General features: G+C 39.6%; 1 protein-coding gene across 1 annotated transcript in view; it reads left to right on the top strand.

Moving 5' to 3' along the window:
- Positions 1-14757: 14757 nt before the first annotated feature.
- LOC134431826 (interleukin-6 receptor subunit beta-like) overlaps positions 14758-15997 on the top strand; it is a 32775-nt gene continuing 31535 nt past the window's right edge. Inside the window, exons 1-2 of the mRNA XM_063180033.1 lie at positions 14758-14800; positions 15047-15097. Of these exons, the coding sequence (XP_063036103.1) occupies positions 14758-14800; positions 15047-15097 (94 nt within the window). The remainder of the gene's footprint in view (positions 14801-15046; positions 15098-15997) is intronic.

Here is a 15997-nt window from a genome sequence, read left to right as displayed (position 1 = left end):
GCGCGGGCATGGCTGCTCACCACAACATCAAGTCCTCACCTTCTGTGCTGGAGGACATCGCGGACATGTTGCAGCAATCTGTTCATAGCAGTCATTTATGACACCCCAACATGTTACTTGAGGTATCCTTGTTTAAGTTAGCCTTCCCGAAAAAGAAAAATTGTTAGGCATCAGAACAAAGAGAAGAACCTGTTACAGAGCACTTGGTAATGAACTGGGTTGTAATGTAAGCTATTTATGGGGTTAGAATTTGCTTGTCTCTTTTTCTTTATGTAAAATGTTAAAATAATTTTCTTCCCCTTTTTAAAGATGCATTAAGGTACTACTTCTAGTCCATAGTGTAGGGCTCAAATCTGCAAGTGTTCCTTGCCATAGAAGCCCATTCCAGGTGCAGGGGATCTCATTCTATCAGTGCTTATGTGCAGGACAGGCCCACTAAGCTAACTAACACAGCATGTAACAAAATTAGGCAAAGGCAGTCAATCAGCATCCAAAGAGCTATTTTGCTTTTAGCATATCTGCTGAGAAAATTCCACATCAATCCTTACACAGATATTTGATTTGTAGCATCAAATCAGCACCTCAACCCTCATCAGCAAAGGAATGTGAAGGGGGAAAAAAAGCCAACAGAAACAAGAGAAAGAAAAATAAACATGTACATCCACAGAAATATAGAGGATGTTTATATCCTTTACATGTAGGACCCAAGGAAGCAGAATTTCAGCACTTCCTTTCTATTACAGACTTTCGATTTAGAACACATTCCTGCAAATTTATCATTCAGAGTTGCTATGGAAAATCTTTGATGCTTATCCAGGGTAAGGAGCAGATGAAAACGAGAGTGTCACAACTCAAGTAATTTGATAGGAAGTTCACTGGGCCAGCGCTTTTTTTCCCCTGTCTACCTGAAGACTATCTGTAATGCTTATGAGCGCTGTGCAAATATTAACAAATCAGCTGAGGATTTCTGAGCTGGCTGGAAAATGACAAACAATGCAAATAAGCAGCAGGAGAGGTGGAAAATGCATGTAAATCAACGTGTACTTTCTGGTCTATGGGTCCCAATCCTCATTACCTTTGAAACTTCTGCTTGCACATAAGCAGCACTTTAGTTTCTTTCTCAAATATGGAAGCAGAGTCTGCCACCCACAGTTTAATGAGCCTCAAGGAGATCAAAAGAATCCAGTGAGAGAGATTTCAATTGTCATCTTAAAATAATTTATTTTTGTATTTGTTTATTTATAAAGATTTATCTTATAATTATTTTTCTTCCTCTCATATACATATATTTTTATGGATATCTAGGAAGGAATAGAACTGCTGTTTATTTGAGGGATGAGGAAAAGCACTAATGCACCTCTTATAGTCAAAGTAGAATGTACTACTGCTTGAAATATCCTGCTATTCGTCTTCTGGACACTCTTCAAAACATGTGTGTATTAAACCTTAAAATATTAAGTACATGAGATAAAGTCATTTTCCTTTTCTATGTGGAAAAAAACTGTGGAAAGAATTTTACTGCTCTGTGTAAGAGAAGGCTACATTGAAGTTCAAAATTAATATGTCCGAGTGGGGATACGAAGCACAGTCAAACTAAATGATCAGAGCAATGAGAGGCTTACTCTCATTACTCCCTGTCAGAGAAAACTGTACTTATAACATATAGGATTCTAGAGGGAGACTTTCTTCCTAAGAGGAGAAGAGGGGGAACTATGGAATATATATTTTTTTAATTACTCTTGGCAAAAGAAAAACTCCGAAAATATTTCTATCATGTGACAAAGAACAAAAAAATGAGCAGGTAATCTCAGTACAATTTCCTAGAATGCATTAAGGATCAGTCATTACCAGTAGACACAAACACTATGTTTTCTTCTGCAGAGCTTTTGTTCCTTCAGTAGAAGTAATGGTTATTCACTTTTCATTTTGTTATTTCCTTTTCCAGCACACACTTTCATCCTGCCTTTGGCACCAAATATTTGATTGAAGAAACACAAAAAACCTCAGAGTTTTCCCAGGAGATCAGCAGCACTGCCAGTTTAAGGAAGCTCTGCCTTACAGAGCTCTGCCCTGGGCCATGTGTCAGAACCCAGCATCAGCAGCTCCAGCAGAGATCCCTGTTACTGATACACTTCACAGATGCTAAAGGCAGAGGTAGTTACATACTGTGTGCTGGTTAATCCTCTTTTTGGTTGCTCACAATTATGTCCTGACTCCACATCCTTCCTTCCTGAAGGAAGACCAGACAATCACTGAGGTAGGGAACTGAGCAGAGTTGGCATTAGGATGTTGCTGGAAGACCTCTGGTACACCTCTCAAAATCAGTTAGGCCACTGTACTCAAAATCTGCTTTCTCTGTGTCCTCCCACACTGCTTAAGGAAATCACAACTCAAACTGAGAGGAAACTAGACTTTAAAAAATGTTGATTTCCCCCCTCATGTTTGCTGGTAAATTCACAGGATGGTAGGACAAAGCTGTGCTTGCAGCTTCATTGGCAGCCTTAGCTCTAACACTTCTGTATGTGTTGTATGTGCACATACAAAAGTATTCTAAAAGCAAATACTGCTGGGTTGTCTTTTCCTTTGACTGTGAGATGTTGATGAGAATTCCACTGAGTACAACTTCTCTGAGTACAGATGGCAGGAAAACCAGACAAAACACCATCATTATTTCAATCCTGAGGCTAAAGTAGCTCCTCTCAAGTGTAAACATGTAGAATTTAAAAGCTTATACAGACCAAGATTATTTCACCCATGCTGTACATAAAATAAAGTATATCCAATTAAAATTGGAAAATTGAAGGATTATTTGTTCAATTTGGAAGAGAGGTATTTCCCAAAACAAATGCAAATCTTGCTAAAAGGTAAAATGACCTCACACTTTGGTCGTTACAAAAAGGCGTAGTAACAAAGCAGTGTGTATATGAAATATGCACAGTGCTTCCACTTCGATCTGAGTCTTGGGACCAGTACTGACAATCCCTGGCATTCAGTGACACCTAGTGGTGTTTTCTTGAGTGGAAGAAAGCCATTCATTCTTTGTTTGTTTAGTGTTACACAGCTGCAGAAGAATAGCTTCTCTGAATGCCCAGTGGCAGATTTCCTCCCTACCTTCCTTTTGCTTTCCGAATCTCTCGGGAAGCTGAGAGAGTACAGAAAGACTTCCAAGTGAGGATTATGCCTTTTATAAATGAAGGAACAGTTTCCTAAAATATGGGAATGGGGAAAAAAAAGATGTTCCATACATTTATTAAACTCCACGAGATGGAAGAGGGCTTCAGCATCGTCGGAAATCATTGTGCAAAGAAGCAGCACATTCCTCTGAAGTCTGCACTGGGAGTCAAATGGTGCTGGACCTTGGGTGAAAACTTCTGGTGGTCAGTTAGCACCTGTCTTCAGGAAATTGCAACAGGCTTCTTTAAAGATTCCAGTGTTCTCAGGAAGTTTTTTCACTTGTGCTAGTCTTTTCTGTGATCTTTGCCTCACATAATGTCCTGTTCCTGGCACCCAGGGAATGTTTAATTCATAGCAAAAATAAATCTTTCTTGCCTGAATGAAGCTCCTTTTCCAGCAGGTGTCACTGTGAGGTAATAAACACAAAATCCAGGCCTCTCACGGAGATGTGGGGAGCTGGATGGGACACAGGACACCCCTACCCGGCCTGGGTGGAGAATCCATGGCTCAGTGCCCTCAGAGCAAGGAACACTGGCACACACTCCACAGTGTTTGAAGATGCAGCCACGGGCCTTTTCCAGTGCCTGGCTGGGGGATGCTTGTTGGATTTGCCACATCTGGTCCCTGGCCTCGGCCACCAGCAGCTCCATGAGCATCGTGGGTGGAGGGGGCTACTCAAAACACATGGTTTCTTTTGGCATCGTTGTATATACCTGGAGCTGTACGCAGGACGAATCCTTGCAGGCTTCAGTAGCCAAGCCTAATTTTTCAATCTTGGGCTTTTGCTGTGTCATGAAATCCTTAATTTGACAGCTGTGGGACTGATTTTCCAGAGCAATAAAGACACTCAAGCCATGACTGTGTAGCTGTCCCTCTAAGGACTGTGTGCCAGGCATCAGGAAGCCAGATTTGAAAATGTCAGCATAATTAAACGTTTTGTTGCAGCCAAATTGAAAAATTCCATTGGCTGCACAATTCCAGTTCAGGTTTGATAGCTTTATTAATCTCCATAGTGGCTTTATGTTTTTATTGTTGAAGAAATTCAGTATATATATGTCTGAGAAATTCAGTCATAAAAGCCTTTTTGAGCAATTCAATTATGTAAATTATTACATTCTTGTTATACAATATAAACCACAAGTAGACTTAGAGACGGATGAGGAATTTTTGACAGCGCTCTTTCTCTGAATAATGTTAACACATAAGAACATTTTGTAGAAGTGTACCAACCTTGCCTAACCTTCCTTAAAAGGGACATGAAGGAGGACAGGAGCACAAAAAACTAACAGTATCCAAAAGCTGAAGAGGAAGGCACCCTGCTGGCTCTTTATCACCTGCCCTCTACTTTGACTCTTGGCTGTCACTTTTCAGAGTGCCAGGACTGTCAAACTCCTCTGAGCTGGAGTGCTCTTTCATTTTAAGTTTTTCATAAGAACTTTCAAATATATCTCTTTTTTTCTGTATTGGTTTTGAAAAAACAGAGGACATTTCTGTGGATATAAATAATATTCTATTGGTGTCTACTTAGAGAATGAATATAGTTTTATCTAAGGAAATATGTAGAAGAAAAGTACAGGAGTTTGTATTTTTCTATTTCAAAAAAATTGTTTTCTAGTAGATGTTATGGGAGGAGAAGTTAATGAAATAGTTTTTCATCAAAAAAGGAACTACTGTCAAGCTCTTCAACCCATAGTATATGGACACAGGGTTACATAAAATAGGCTGCTGCAGATAAGAAATTTCAGATCAGCACAAAGTATTTAAACTATAATATTACTATAATATTCAAAACACTGCTGTTTCCTATAATTATAAGATAAGGAATCATAGCCTGCTACATGCAAACATAGTCAAGTGCATTTATTTAGCAGCAGCTATTGGAATCCTACAACTTCATTGTGCAGTGGTGTCTGAAAAGCCATTCTCAAACAAAAAAAGTTCTGGCACTTGTAAGTAACTTAGAAATGTCTCATTATATTTTTCCCTTTTGAAATGGGTTAATAACAATCAGGAAAATGTTGTTGATTTGCACATTTGAACCTACAGCAAATATCAAATCTTCCGTCTTATACCTCTACTTTCACAAAGAAAACAATCCATCAAACTCCCTAGAGCCTCTGAAAGGATATTTCAACAAGAGTATGAGAATCTCCTTCAACTTTGAGATTTGCTCTTTAAAGCTTTGAAGGTGATGTGAGAGAAAATATTTCTGAGTCTTTCGATCTCTGAAGATAAACTTCCTTGAGGTAAACAGACTAACTAGTACAGGAGGCACATTAATTCCTTCTGGGCTTCACTAAAATTTTCATTTTTTAAATTACTTAAATTGAAAAACCCCTCTCCTTTAAATAAGTTGTAAGAAAGTAATGTGAAGAAATGTGACCTTTCTTGGATTTTTTCCCTCTATTAACTGCTTCTTTTTTTGTGATAAGCTTATCCAGTACCATAAGTAAGAACTTGATGTACAAAGATCTACAAAGCCTACTCAACACTACTCAGAAGCTTATCAGAGTTTCAGATCTGTGATGTGTGTGTTATTTTTTTTCTTACTCTTCATGATTCAGAAACTCAGTTAAGCAAAAAGGCATTACTGGATTTGTGTCATCATGAGGCACAGCCAAGTTTAAGCAGCCTTCACAGAACTCAGGTTTTGAATGGAAAAATCAGTTAAGGGGAAGACAGAGGGACAAGATCTACTTTCCACCCAAAGCAGTATCACTAGAGAAGGGCTGATAACTGTAGAATTGCATGAACTTGGGCAACAACTGCCCCAGCTTCACTGCTAACTGGTGTGCAGTGCCAGGACCGTGGCATTTTAGACCAAGCTGACAACACTCCCTTCCATTCACTGTGTCTTACCTGGGCCTTCAACATGGACAGAGTCAGTTTACATTGGGCACTAGGGAGAAACTCTTCACTGTGAGGATGGTGAGGCACTTGAATAGGTTGCCCAGAGAAGGTGTGGATGCTCCATCGCAGGAAGCACTTAAGGCTTTGAGAACCTGGACTAGTGGAATGTGCCCATGGTAGAGGGGTTGAAACCAGATGGTCTTCAAGGTCCATTCGAATCCAAACCTCTCTATGATTCTATGACCATATGATTCTGATTCTATGACCATGGACATTGCTTAAGTCATGTTTTCTGTCAATGCTGATGATTTCCTACTCAAGGAAAAATTCTAGATACCTCAATAACCACAGAATGGAAGGCACTGAGGAAAACAGTGGCAGAGAGCCATCAAGAGCTGTTACAAAATATTGGACATATGTTGGATTTTGCATTTCACTACCCTATCCATGCTTATTAAAAGATAGCATTAAAGGCCATTACACCCAGCAAAAATCATTGAGTTGTGCTTAGCACTTCTTGTGCTAAGCACTTGTGATGTCGCTTGTCATGCAATATAATAAAAATAAGGAAATCCAAATTTTCTTTACTGAGCTGAGTGATGGAATGATTGCCTGAAAGGATGCTTCAAATTCTTTTTGTCATCTAGAGGGTCTGCTGTGTTTTAAGAGAACATTGCTGATCTCTGAACTGTTATTAAACATGGAGCAAGGGCCATTGCTGCAATGACTCCAAAGACAAGAGATTAAACATAAAGATGTCTTGCAAAATTGTATCCCACTGTAATGAAAGGAACTTCCTTTTCTACTAGATAAGAAGAGCAAAAATTCCTTTGTGTGTATTCCTTTGAAATTCTGCCTCCAAATTATTACAAAATATAGACCAAACTAGACTCTCCAATACTTTCTCACAAATAACTATCAGAGATGCACAGTTATGGAAAAAAATATTTCCCTCAGGAGTACTGCCAATCAAAACCAATACATTTTAAGTTGGAGCCTGACCAGTTTACAAACAGGCTGACTGCAAATCCCTTCAGCAGTTCTGGAACTGGCAACTCAGAATCTCTCTTCCTTCATTTAAGAGCCTGAGGCAGAAGGGGTAAATGAAATAAAATTGTTCTCTGTTTATTGCAATATTGTTTCTTTCTGTATGAAAAATTCCTTCACTTTGTTTCACTTCTAGAAAACTGAATTTACACCTAACAATGGAATTAATTCTCCTATTTCTTTTACCACCAAGGTGATGCTCACAGTAAATTGGGTCAAATAAAGCAGCTTTTCTCTTCTGCACAGCTTCTGCAAAACAAAGTCTTGTCAAAACGAGCCATCTCTGTCCTTCCTCCATTCAGAGTCGGTGTGTCTCCTTCCCACAGCAGAGCAAGCTCCTGTGGTAGGTGGGGCATGACACCACAAGGCTGTTTACATGACACAACACTTACAGACCGCCAGCTGCAGCTTTTCCCAGATGTCAGGAGCACTCCCCTGTTCAAGGCCCTGCTTTGGTGAAAGACAGTGTGGGAGGCAGAGATAGCAAACTGCATTCTCATTCCTCTAACAATCCCAAAGCCAAAGCAAACCTCTCAAATAAATGTATCTCGAATATGAATGGCCCTTGTCCTGAATCACTGCAAAGCATATGACCCAAGAGGCAGCATTTTCTTTGCCTTGCCTGTATATACACATGCTGTGGGTACAGCCATGTGTGACAGAGAATAAGATCTTTCAGGACTTGCATTATTTTACTGGGAAAAGGTGTCTCTTTTCTGTGCTTACTTTATGTTTTATATCAATCTACCTCTAAGCATTCAGAGAGAATGAAAAGGTCAGACAAGACATGCACAGACAGCCCAGCTCACTTCTTGCTCTTGCTTTGCCAATAGCCCAAGTCTGAGAGTTCAAATCTACAATTAAACCTTTTCTCTTGACTGCAGTAGCACACCATCTTGCAGCAATCCTTTCTGTAACCTGGAAGGTCTTTGCATATTTCTGTCCTTTACATTTTCTGTCCTTTACATATTCTGTCCTTTACATATTTCTCAGATCCTCCTCAGCTGAGTGCTGAAGTCAACATAATTGATCAGTGACTGTTTCATTGCCAAGGGCCAGTGCCTGAGGAGGAAACTGAGCTCTAAATCATTGATCTCTATTCATTTTGTAAATGAGGAAAAGACCACAAAGATTAGATACAAACTTCCCAAATTTCAGAGTTGCTTATATCCTCCTCAGTTCAGTGTACTCTTTGGCATGTCATTTCATTCTAAATGTGATTCCTGTTTTTCTGTTATGCTCCCTCCACAAACTTTCTCTGTCTTCATGAAAGAAGGGAACTTACATTATGGTAATTATGCGGACTTTTGCTTTCGTGCAGCCACTTTTACCATGTCCTCTACCACATTGTTTTAAGTCTCTCATGTTGAGAACCCATTAAGTACATCTGTCACCATTTGACAGATTTAAGTTCATTTCTTTTCCTCAGAAAACAGAAGAAAATGTTTTAATTAAACATTCTTAACTGGAGAGACCTAAGTAAGTTTTTCGCATTTTTCAAAACATGAGAGGAAAATTTGCAGAGATCATTTTGGCATTAGAGCATCATAAGGAATCATCAGTAGCTTTGCTTCAAATGTTTCCTTTTTCTGTCAAAGATCCCTTAGGATCTTTATATTTTTTAAATCACAACTCGTAGTGGTTAAACAGCAGGGCCAGGCCTGCACCTCTTTTTTAGGGTTCTGCATCTGCACCACAGAGATGCATTGTGCTGCTGCATGCTACAGAATCCCCCACGCCAGCCCTCCTTCCTCTCCGAGTCTCTGTGGCACACCAGCAAATTTAGAATTCTCAGTGCCTCTCTACTCCTCAGCATCCAATTCAGCCTCTATGACAGGAAGTCCTAAAACTGTTAAAATTTAAAACATCTGCCATTTTGGACTCAGGCTTTCACACTCCATGGCTAACCACTGAAATACACTTCAACAACTCAGAAATAAAAGCATGACTATTTGTGGTCAGTGGGAGGGCTTCACCTTGGCAGCACCCTCGGCCGAAGAGACACAAAATAGGGGCAACAGGAGCAACAGCCTAAGCAGGTGTTTCTCTTTCCATTAGCAGCAAAATCTCAGAGAATCAAACTGTACAGAGAAAGACTAATGAGATAAGAGGGGAAATGGAACCTTTCTTGTGTAGTAATAGGCTGGAAAATAATGATTTGTTTAAATCTAGCACAATGCAGGCTGATAATCACTATGGGAGATGAAAGAAAATACTTTAGAGTAAAGAAGGAACTCTCAATAGTGATTGCTAAATTCAAGAGCAGTCTCTTGTAAAAGACATGAGGTTAAAAAAAAACTACTCTTAAGATGGAACGTGTTCAGTTCACATAAGAAATTGCAAGAAGAATGCTAGCAGAGAAGAAACTTCAGGCAACCATGAATTTCCTGGCATTTCTGTGTTCCTAGCAGCAAACTTCAGCTGGGAGCTAAGAGTCAATGGGGATATTCACACTGTATTATGAATAAACTAGGAAATCTACAAGTTGACAGAGTTTATGGAGAGACGGGCCACAGTTAAAATAATCCATAATCACAGTTGTGCAAGTAATCCACAGCCAGGCAAATGAAAATTTGCAGCTGCAACAATGTTTAGCTCAGATCTTATGCAGGCAAACCATAAATCAGAATTTCTCAGCTGTTAAAAGTGTACCTTCACTACTAGGATAGTTACATGTTTTACATAGGAGCACTCTTTGGAGGCTCTTGCTGTGATGTGATACTTCAGATTAATAGTTAAAAAAGCTTAAACGAGATGTGGCTCACAAGATATAAATCCTCATTCAAGGGACTTTTGTATATCAATTGTTGTTGATATAAAGCAAGAATAATCTTAATGGGGGGTTCAAAACAGGCCATGCCAGGATGTCCTAAAGAACAGTGGTCAGTCTCATGAGCAAGGTCCCCCTTGTCAAAGCAAGGTCCTCCTAGTCAAACCAAGTTTAAGGCACCCCACATTCTGAGGAATCATTGGAATCACAGAACTCTAGGAGATACAGGGGTTAATGAGAATCATGACATTGTTATTTCAGCTTGGCAAATCTAGCCCCTCCCTGCCTTTCTATTCTACACATAAACAACTAATAGCTATTTGTGAATTATTTTAAGATGACTGAAACAATTTTTGATAGATAATGGAATGATGCCTCAAAAAAAATTTCCCCTGGGTTATCTAGTGCATAATAATAGCTGAAGAAAAAATTAAAATGGTCAAGAGCAGTAAAGTCACAAGTGGGTATACATGCAGACTCTCAGAACTCAGTTAACCATAATTACTATTTATAAATCACTTTTTTCTAAGCCAGGAAATATGCTTGAAAACATTTAAAATAAGACAAGCTAATGACTTGGCAGAACAGTTATGCTGGATAGAATTCTGAGACAAAATTTATAATGCAGAAAATCTGAAACTAGCAGTGCAAATACATTCATTGTTACTAAGGTGGAAATGGTAGGATAAAATACCATGAACACAGAACACTATCCTTAAAAAAATCACATTTTGCCTTGTGCTAAGTGAGCTTCTCCATACTGCTTTCCTGGACTTTCTTCAAACATGCTTTTGACAATAGTTGTGTTTCACTGGCAAGCATTCCTTTGTCCAGGAGTAATCCCAGGGGGAAAATGAAAAAGAAAGATAACAAAGATATATATCTCCTTGCCTCAGAGATTAAAACACAGGCATCTAAAAAAAAAAAAAAAACCAAACAAAACACATAAAAACAAACAATCCAGCCTTCCCTGTAGACTTCACTTCAGAAAGATAAAGTCTGCTCCCAAAACTGTGTATAGGAAGAGCACAGACTTTTATGCTTTTATGAAATTCCCTTTGGTTCCACATCAGATATACCAAAGTAACTCCCTGTAGCAGTTGCAAGCCCACTAGGTAAACCAAACAGGATAGTAGGAAAGACTAGGAAAGATATTCTTTGTCATCCACTTGTGCACTTAAAGTACTTATAAAGCATTTAATAAAGTCATAAATGTGATGGAGACAGTAAAGGATGATCCTTGTTTCTCCTCTTGGCTGCCCAGGAAGAGATAATGAATGTAAATTGAAGCAGACTCTCACACTGTATTCTCACAGCAGTCAGAGGCTGACTAAAACTGATGAATAAGATGTGCTCCAAGGTGGGCTAGCAGAAGCAAAGATCTTCCTTGCAAGTCAAACCCTTATACTTATGACTCTGGTTCCGCACACAGCTCAGCCACCATGCAAGTGAACTCTGTTTTCAAAGCACTAGTCTGAGCTACCACAGTGATAGTTTTGTCCATCCCACAAGCAAGCCTGTAGCACTGACTGTGATGCTGTAGTAAGGAGAAGTTGCCAGTCTCATCCCAACACACCACCCTGATTCTCATAAATACTCTAGCTGATGCACTGGGCAAAACCCTGCACTACATCACTGTCAATGATGTGGTATTGGTGAGACTCCAGACCTAGCCTAGTGCAAGAAGAATTTAGCTTACATTTGTCTTAATTTTTTTTGTTTCTTCAAAGGAATCCTCACTCCAGTATATAATATATAATATCCCAAAGAAATCTTCACCCCAATATATATCTCTGTGATTTTTTTGCATTCTGTGTTGGGTGTCTAGTCTATTCAGGCTATTTATGCTTCATCTGTAATTGGAAGTTTTTAAATCTCCTAGGCAGATCTCTCATTGGCACTTTTTTATGGCCTCTGCCTAGCTGATGTGTTAGGGTAAAAAAAATGTGGTTTTCATTAAGAAAATACATAATTGTTTGAAAGGTAAGTTGTTTCATACTGTAACTTGAACTCAGACAAGATGAAAATGTTCATGGTGGAGACTCTCCCTAATACAACAAATTTCCCCCAGGAGCTATAGCTGAGGGCTGAGTGGAATTTTTCTTTCCCCAAAGATATATGAGATTTGCTCACTGAATTCAGATATTTATGTATTTCTCCTGAAAACAAAGCTAATCTGTAAAAATCTGTCAGATATTTAGAGACATGAAGGTCTGCCTATTGGATGCAGGTATATGAGAAGTAACTTGTTAAAATTGTGTGACTCTAGATCCATTAAAGAAAGATACACAATCTCAGCATGTACTATTAAGCAGCAAAAACTGCATTTGAAATTGCTACAATATTGAATTTGCTACAACATGCCTGAAAGAGATCATCTCTAATCAATTGGAGCTGCTTATCAAAGAAACAGCAAGCTACCAAAACCACATTCTGATTCAACCAGGAGACCTCACCAGTTTGTACTTCAGACAAGGTGAGAGTTCAAGTAGAAATGCAGTATGTCTTTCCTGGTGTGGTATCTCTGCAGTCTGCATTCTGCTTCGGCTGCCAACCAGGACCTGAATGCACTTCAACGAGGTTGCGGCCTACACATAGCACAAACTGTCTTGGGACGTGCTTAAAACTCCCAACAAACAAGATTTCAGACTCTTTCTGGTTCATTAGCATCCCCGGGCACATGGCTGACCTGCAAAACCTGCACTCAGAAGTTCATGGCTTGACCAGTCCAGCCATGATGTGCTACAGGAGCTGTAGCTCCACGGGAGCAGAGCAGGAGGAAGGGGCCCGTGGCATTTTCCTGGCTGAGCCTACCTGTCTTCATAGATTGTTTTCCCTTTGAAGAGCAAGAGTTAACAGATCATGTTGAGGAAGGGAACAGAGAAGGACGTGGAGTTTGGATTAACTAACATGGTCTACTCCAGTCTAGATGGAAAGGTTCATTGATTTCAAGTCTACATTCTGGGGAGAACAAGAGCCTGCCCTGTCTTCTACTGCAGAACTTATATAAGGAAATGACAAGGGAAGTGGTCATGGACAACCTCATCTAGAATGATGCACACACCTAGGTCTGGAAAAACAGGGAGGTGAAAGTGATGTAAAGCTGGAAGTATCCTACAGTCATTCTGCACTTCAAAACATATCACAGATGATGGCGTAATTTATCCTCATCTGAATTAACAGGAAAACTTCAGGCATTTACCATTCTGACAGAATTTCATAGTAGCGAAAAAGCTGATATATTAAACATTTCAAAAAGTGGTTCTATGCAAATTTTACCTCAAATAATATAATTTATCTTTTGCTACAATTTAGACATATAGTAACTCAATAGCTAAGCTACAGCAAAAAATTTGGCCTCACCCAAATGTGAAATTCCAGTTTTCAAGATTATATCTCCTCTGCTATTTGGACTAATAATGTAATTTCTGTGCTTGTCAGAATTAACTTTTTTTCTTCAAATGAGAGTGGTATTTATACTGAGACCTAGACCTCCAGCAAAGATGATATGGATTTGTTTCATTTGGTTTATTTCTCTCCAATATGGTCTGTCCTAATTCCACTCTTGCATTGAGTTACTTACATGGTTTTCGTTTAGCATAGGTTGTTTTGAATGTGATTATGCTGAGAACATCAAACCAATACAGATATTGTTAAAGTTTTCTCAATCTCTCGACTTTTACACTATTCTGAGTCTCTAGATCTTCAATCCCGCTGTCAAAATCTGTCACATATTATTTGCATTTTTACTTTATCAGTTTCTCCTTATGATCATCAATTGACGCTCAAATGATGATCATCAGTAGCAAGTATTGCTAAGGCCAATTTTTGGATCTCTCAGATAACAGGGGCTGTGATCCTGCAGACATACATTGCATCTGCTACCCCTCAGCATTTTGGAGCTTACATTCAAGACCAATGAATTCATGACAGGAAGCCCCCTGTAGCACTCAGAATTCCTTGATCACTTGCCTCTCATGACTGTGCCCTTCATAAAATCTGATAAGACATGGTTGTTGCATTAGTCACCTGCTCCTACTGCAGACCATGCTGAGAAGCATGCCTCTCTCTTAGGAAAGTGATTAATTTTAAACTGCTGTTTTTTTCTATTCAATACTCAACCTGAAATTTACCATGGTTGCCAAGATAAGTTAATAATTTGCCTATCTCCAGGTAAGTCTGGATCCAATCTCTGATAGCAGCTGTCTAAGCCCAGAAGGGAAATTTTCCACAGTAGAAAAATTTTCTGAGAATTTCCCTTTGCTGCTGTAAGAGTAACAGCTGTTGCGTCTCTGCTGGCTTCAGTGTTCAGAATGTTCTCTGAATTAATGGTGTGGAGCAAACATCTGATTTACAGCTATGGTGACTTTTGTCTGTATTAGGGCCCTGGTGTAGGTACCAGCAATGTAGATACAGCATCTTTGAGGTAGGGAAATTACATTAAAAGATAAGAGAAGTCAGAAAGTGAAGACAAGCTGAGGTCTTCTGCTGCTATTATTTCTACAGTATATAAGAATTCATATTAGATTCAGTCAAACACCTTGACTTCCTTTTTACTGATATGAATATCTCTAATTTGCAGTGACAGTTGGTGTTTTCAAAGAGTTAGAAGTACCTAAGCTTAATTCAGTTTGCTTTGCTGATACTGCAGACACCATCAAGAATCTCGCTGTGAGTGCTTACAAAAACCAGGGTGTAGAGTTCCTGTTTCCCAGAAGGATTTTAGGCTCTTGTAAGTATAATTAATAACACAGAACTCAAGTGTTCTTCCCATTGTCATCGATAAACTTGCTACTTGTGTTTAGCCTGTAGCAGGATAGGTGTTAGAATGAATAGGAAGTTTGAAAAGGAAGTGTGAAAATAGACTAAAGACAGCGTAATGTTGATAGTAATCATTATGCTTCTTTACAGAGAAGATGAAGAACTCTCTGCTGGCAGCTATCTTTTTACTTGTTAGAGGTGAGTTTTCATATGCCATACAGCTTACTGCCGCTTATGAACCGTAAAAATCCTTAATGCTACTCAAGGATGAGGATATACAAACAAAATCATGACCAAATTAAATTCTGCGAGTGGGAGAAGCAACCACCTGCAACATTTTTCCTATTTCTTTTGCGGTTGTCTTGACCAACTGTTTTTTTTTTTTTTTTTTTTCTTTTTCTTTTTTCATTCTTCCCCCCGCAACCTGCTCCTTGCGCTCCCCAGGCTCCTGCCGCTGCTCAGCCCGGGACTCTCCGTTCTGCCGGCAGCTGCCAGGTGGGTGGAACGCCGCGGGCGCTCGGGAGCGGCGCCGCTGGAAGCATTCCCGCCTGTGCCAGGGAAAGCCCGGGCGCAGCAGCGCGGGCAGACGCGTCTGTGAGCGCAGGGCGAGCCCGCAGGCTGTGGGCGAAAGCCCAGCCTGAGCATCACAGATAGCCGCCCTTCCGAAGTACCACGGATCCTCTAATGTTTGTGTGTGATGGATATCTCTGCTTTCCATTTAACTGGGGAATTACTGATGATGGCGGGAAGGAACAGTACAGCACATTTTGATAGAGTGTATTGCGGAGCAGTGGGTGGTCATCTGATGTACTTTGTGCTGGATTTATTGTGGGCAGGAACATCCTACTTGCTAACAGACCCAGCAGAGATGACAGGTTCCTGAGTACACAGTGACACTGGGCAAGACATCTGCAGGAGGACTATGTTCTTCTGAAATTAGCCATGGATAATTTTCCAGTCCTTGCAATTAACTTGCCAGATTAAGCTCTACTAAATCATTAGGGAGAAAACCAGATGCTCAGGAAGAAAAAACAGAAAGTTCTAGAGTGAAAAAAATTAAAGGTAGGTGGTTTGGCATTTGTTTGTTGGTTTGAGTTTTTTTAAAGTGGAGAAACTGAACTGCGTTTTCTTTAGAGCAGAGAAATTTTTTTCTTTCTTTGCATAGCTCTTGGAGCACAGTCATGATACATCTCTGGTACTATGCTAGATCTGGGAAAAATTAATAATATACCTATTAAGGTGGAGCATTTACAGTGGAACAAAGAATGCACTAGAATAAAAATTAATGTGCATGTGCATAATATTCACAAACAGGAAAAGTGAAAATAAAAGTGTGCATTCATTATATTCATCTGGACAAAGCAATGTAGAACTTCTGTATATTGGTAGTAGGAG

The sequence above is a fragment of the Melospiza melodia genome, chromosome Z, assembly GCF_035770615.1.
Source record: "Melospiza melodia melodia isolate bMelMel2 chromosome Z, bMelMel2.pri, whole genome shotgun sequence".
Classification (NCBI taxonomy): Eukaryota; Metazoa; Chordata; class Aves; order Passeriformes; family Passerellidae; genus Melospiza; species Melospiza melodia.
Note: the sequence above shows the minus strand (reverse complement) of the source record. Positions and strands in the feature narration are given on the sequence as shown.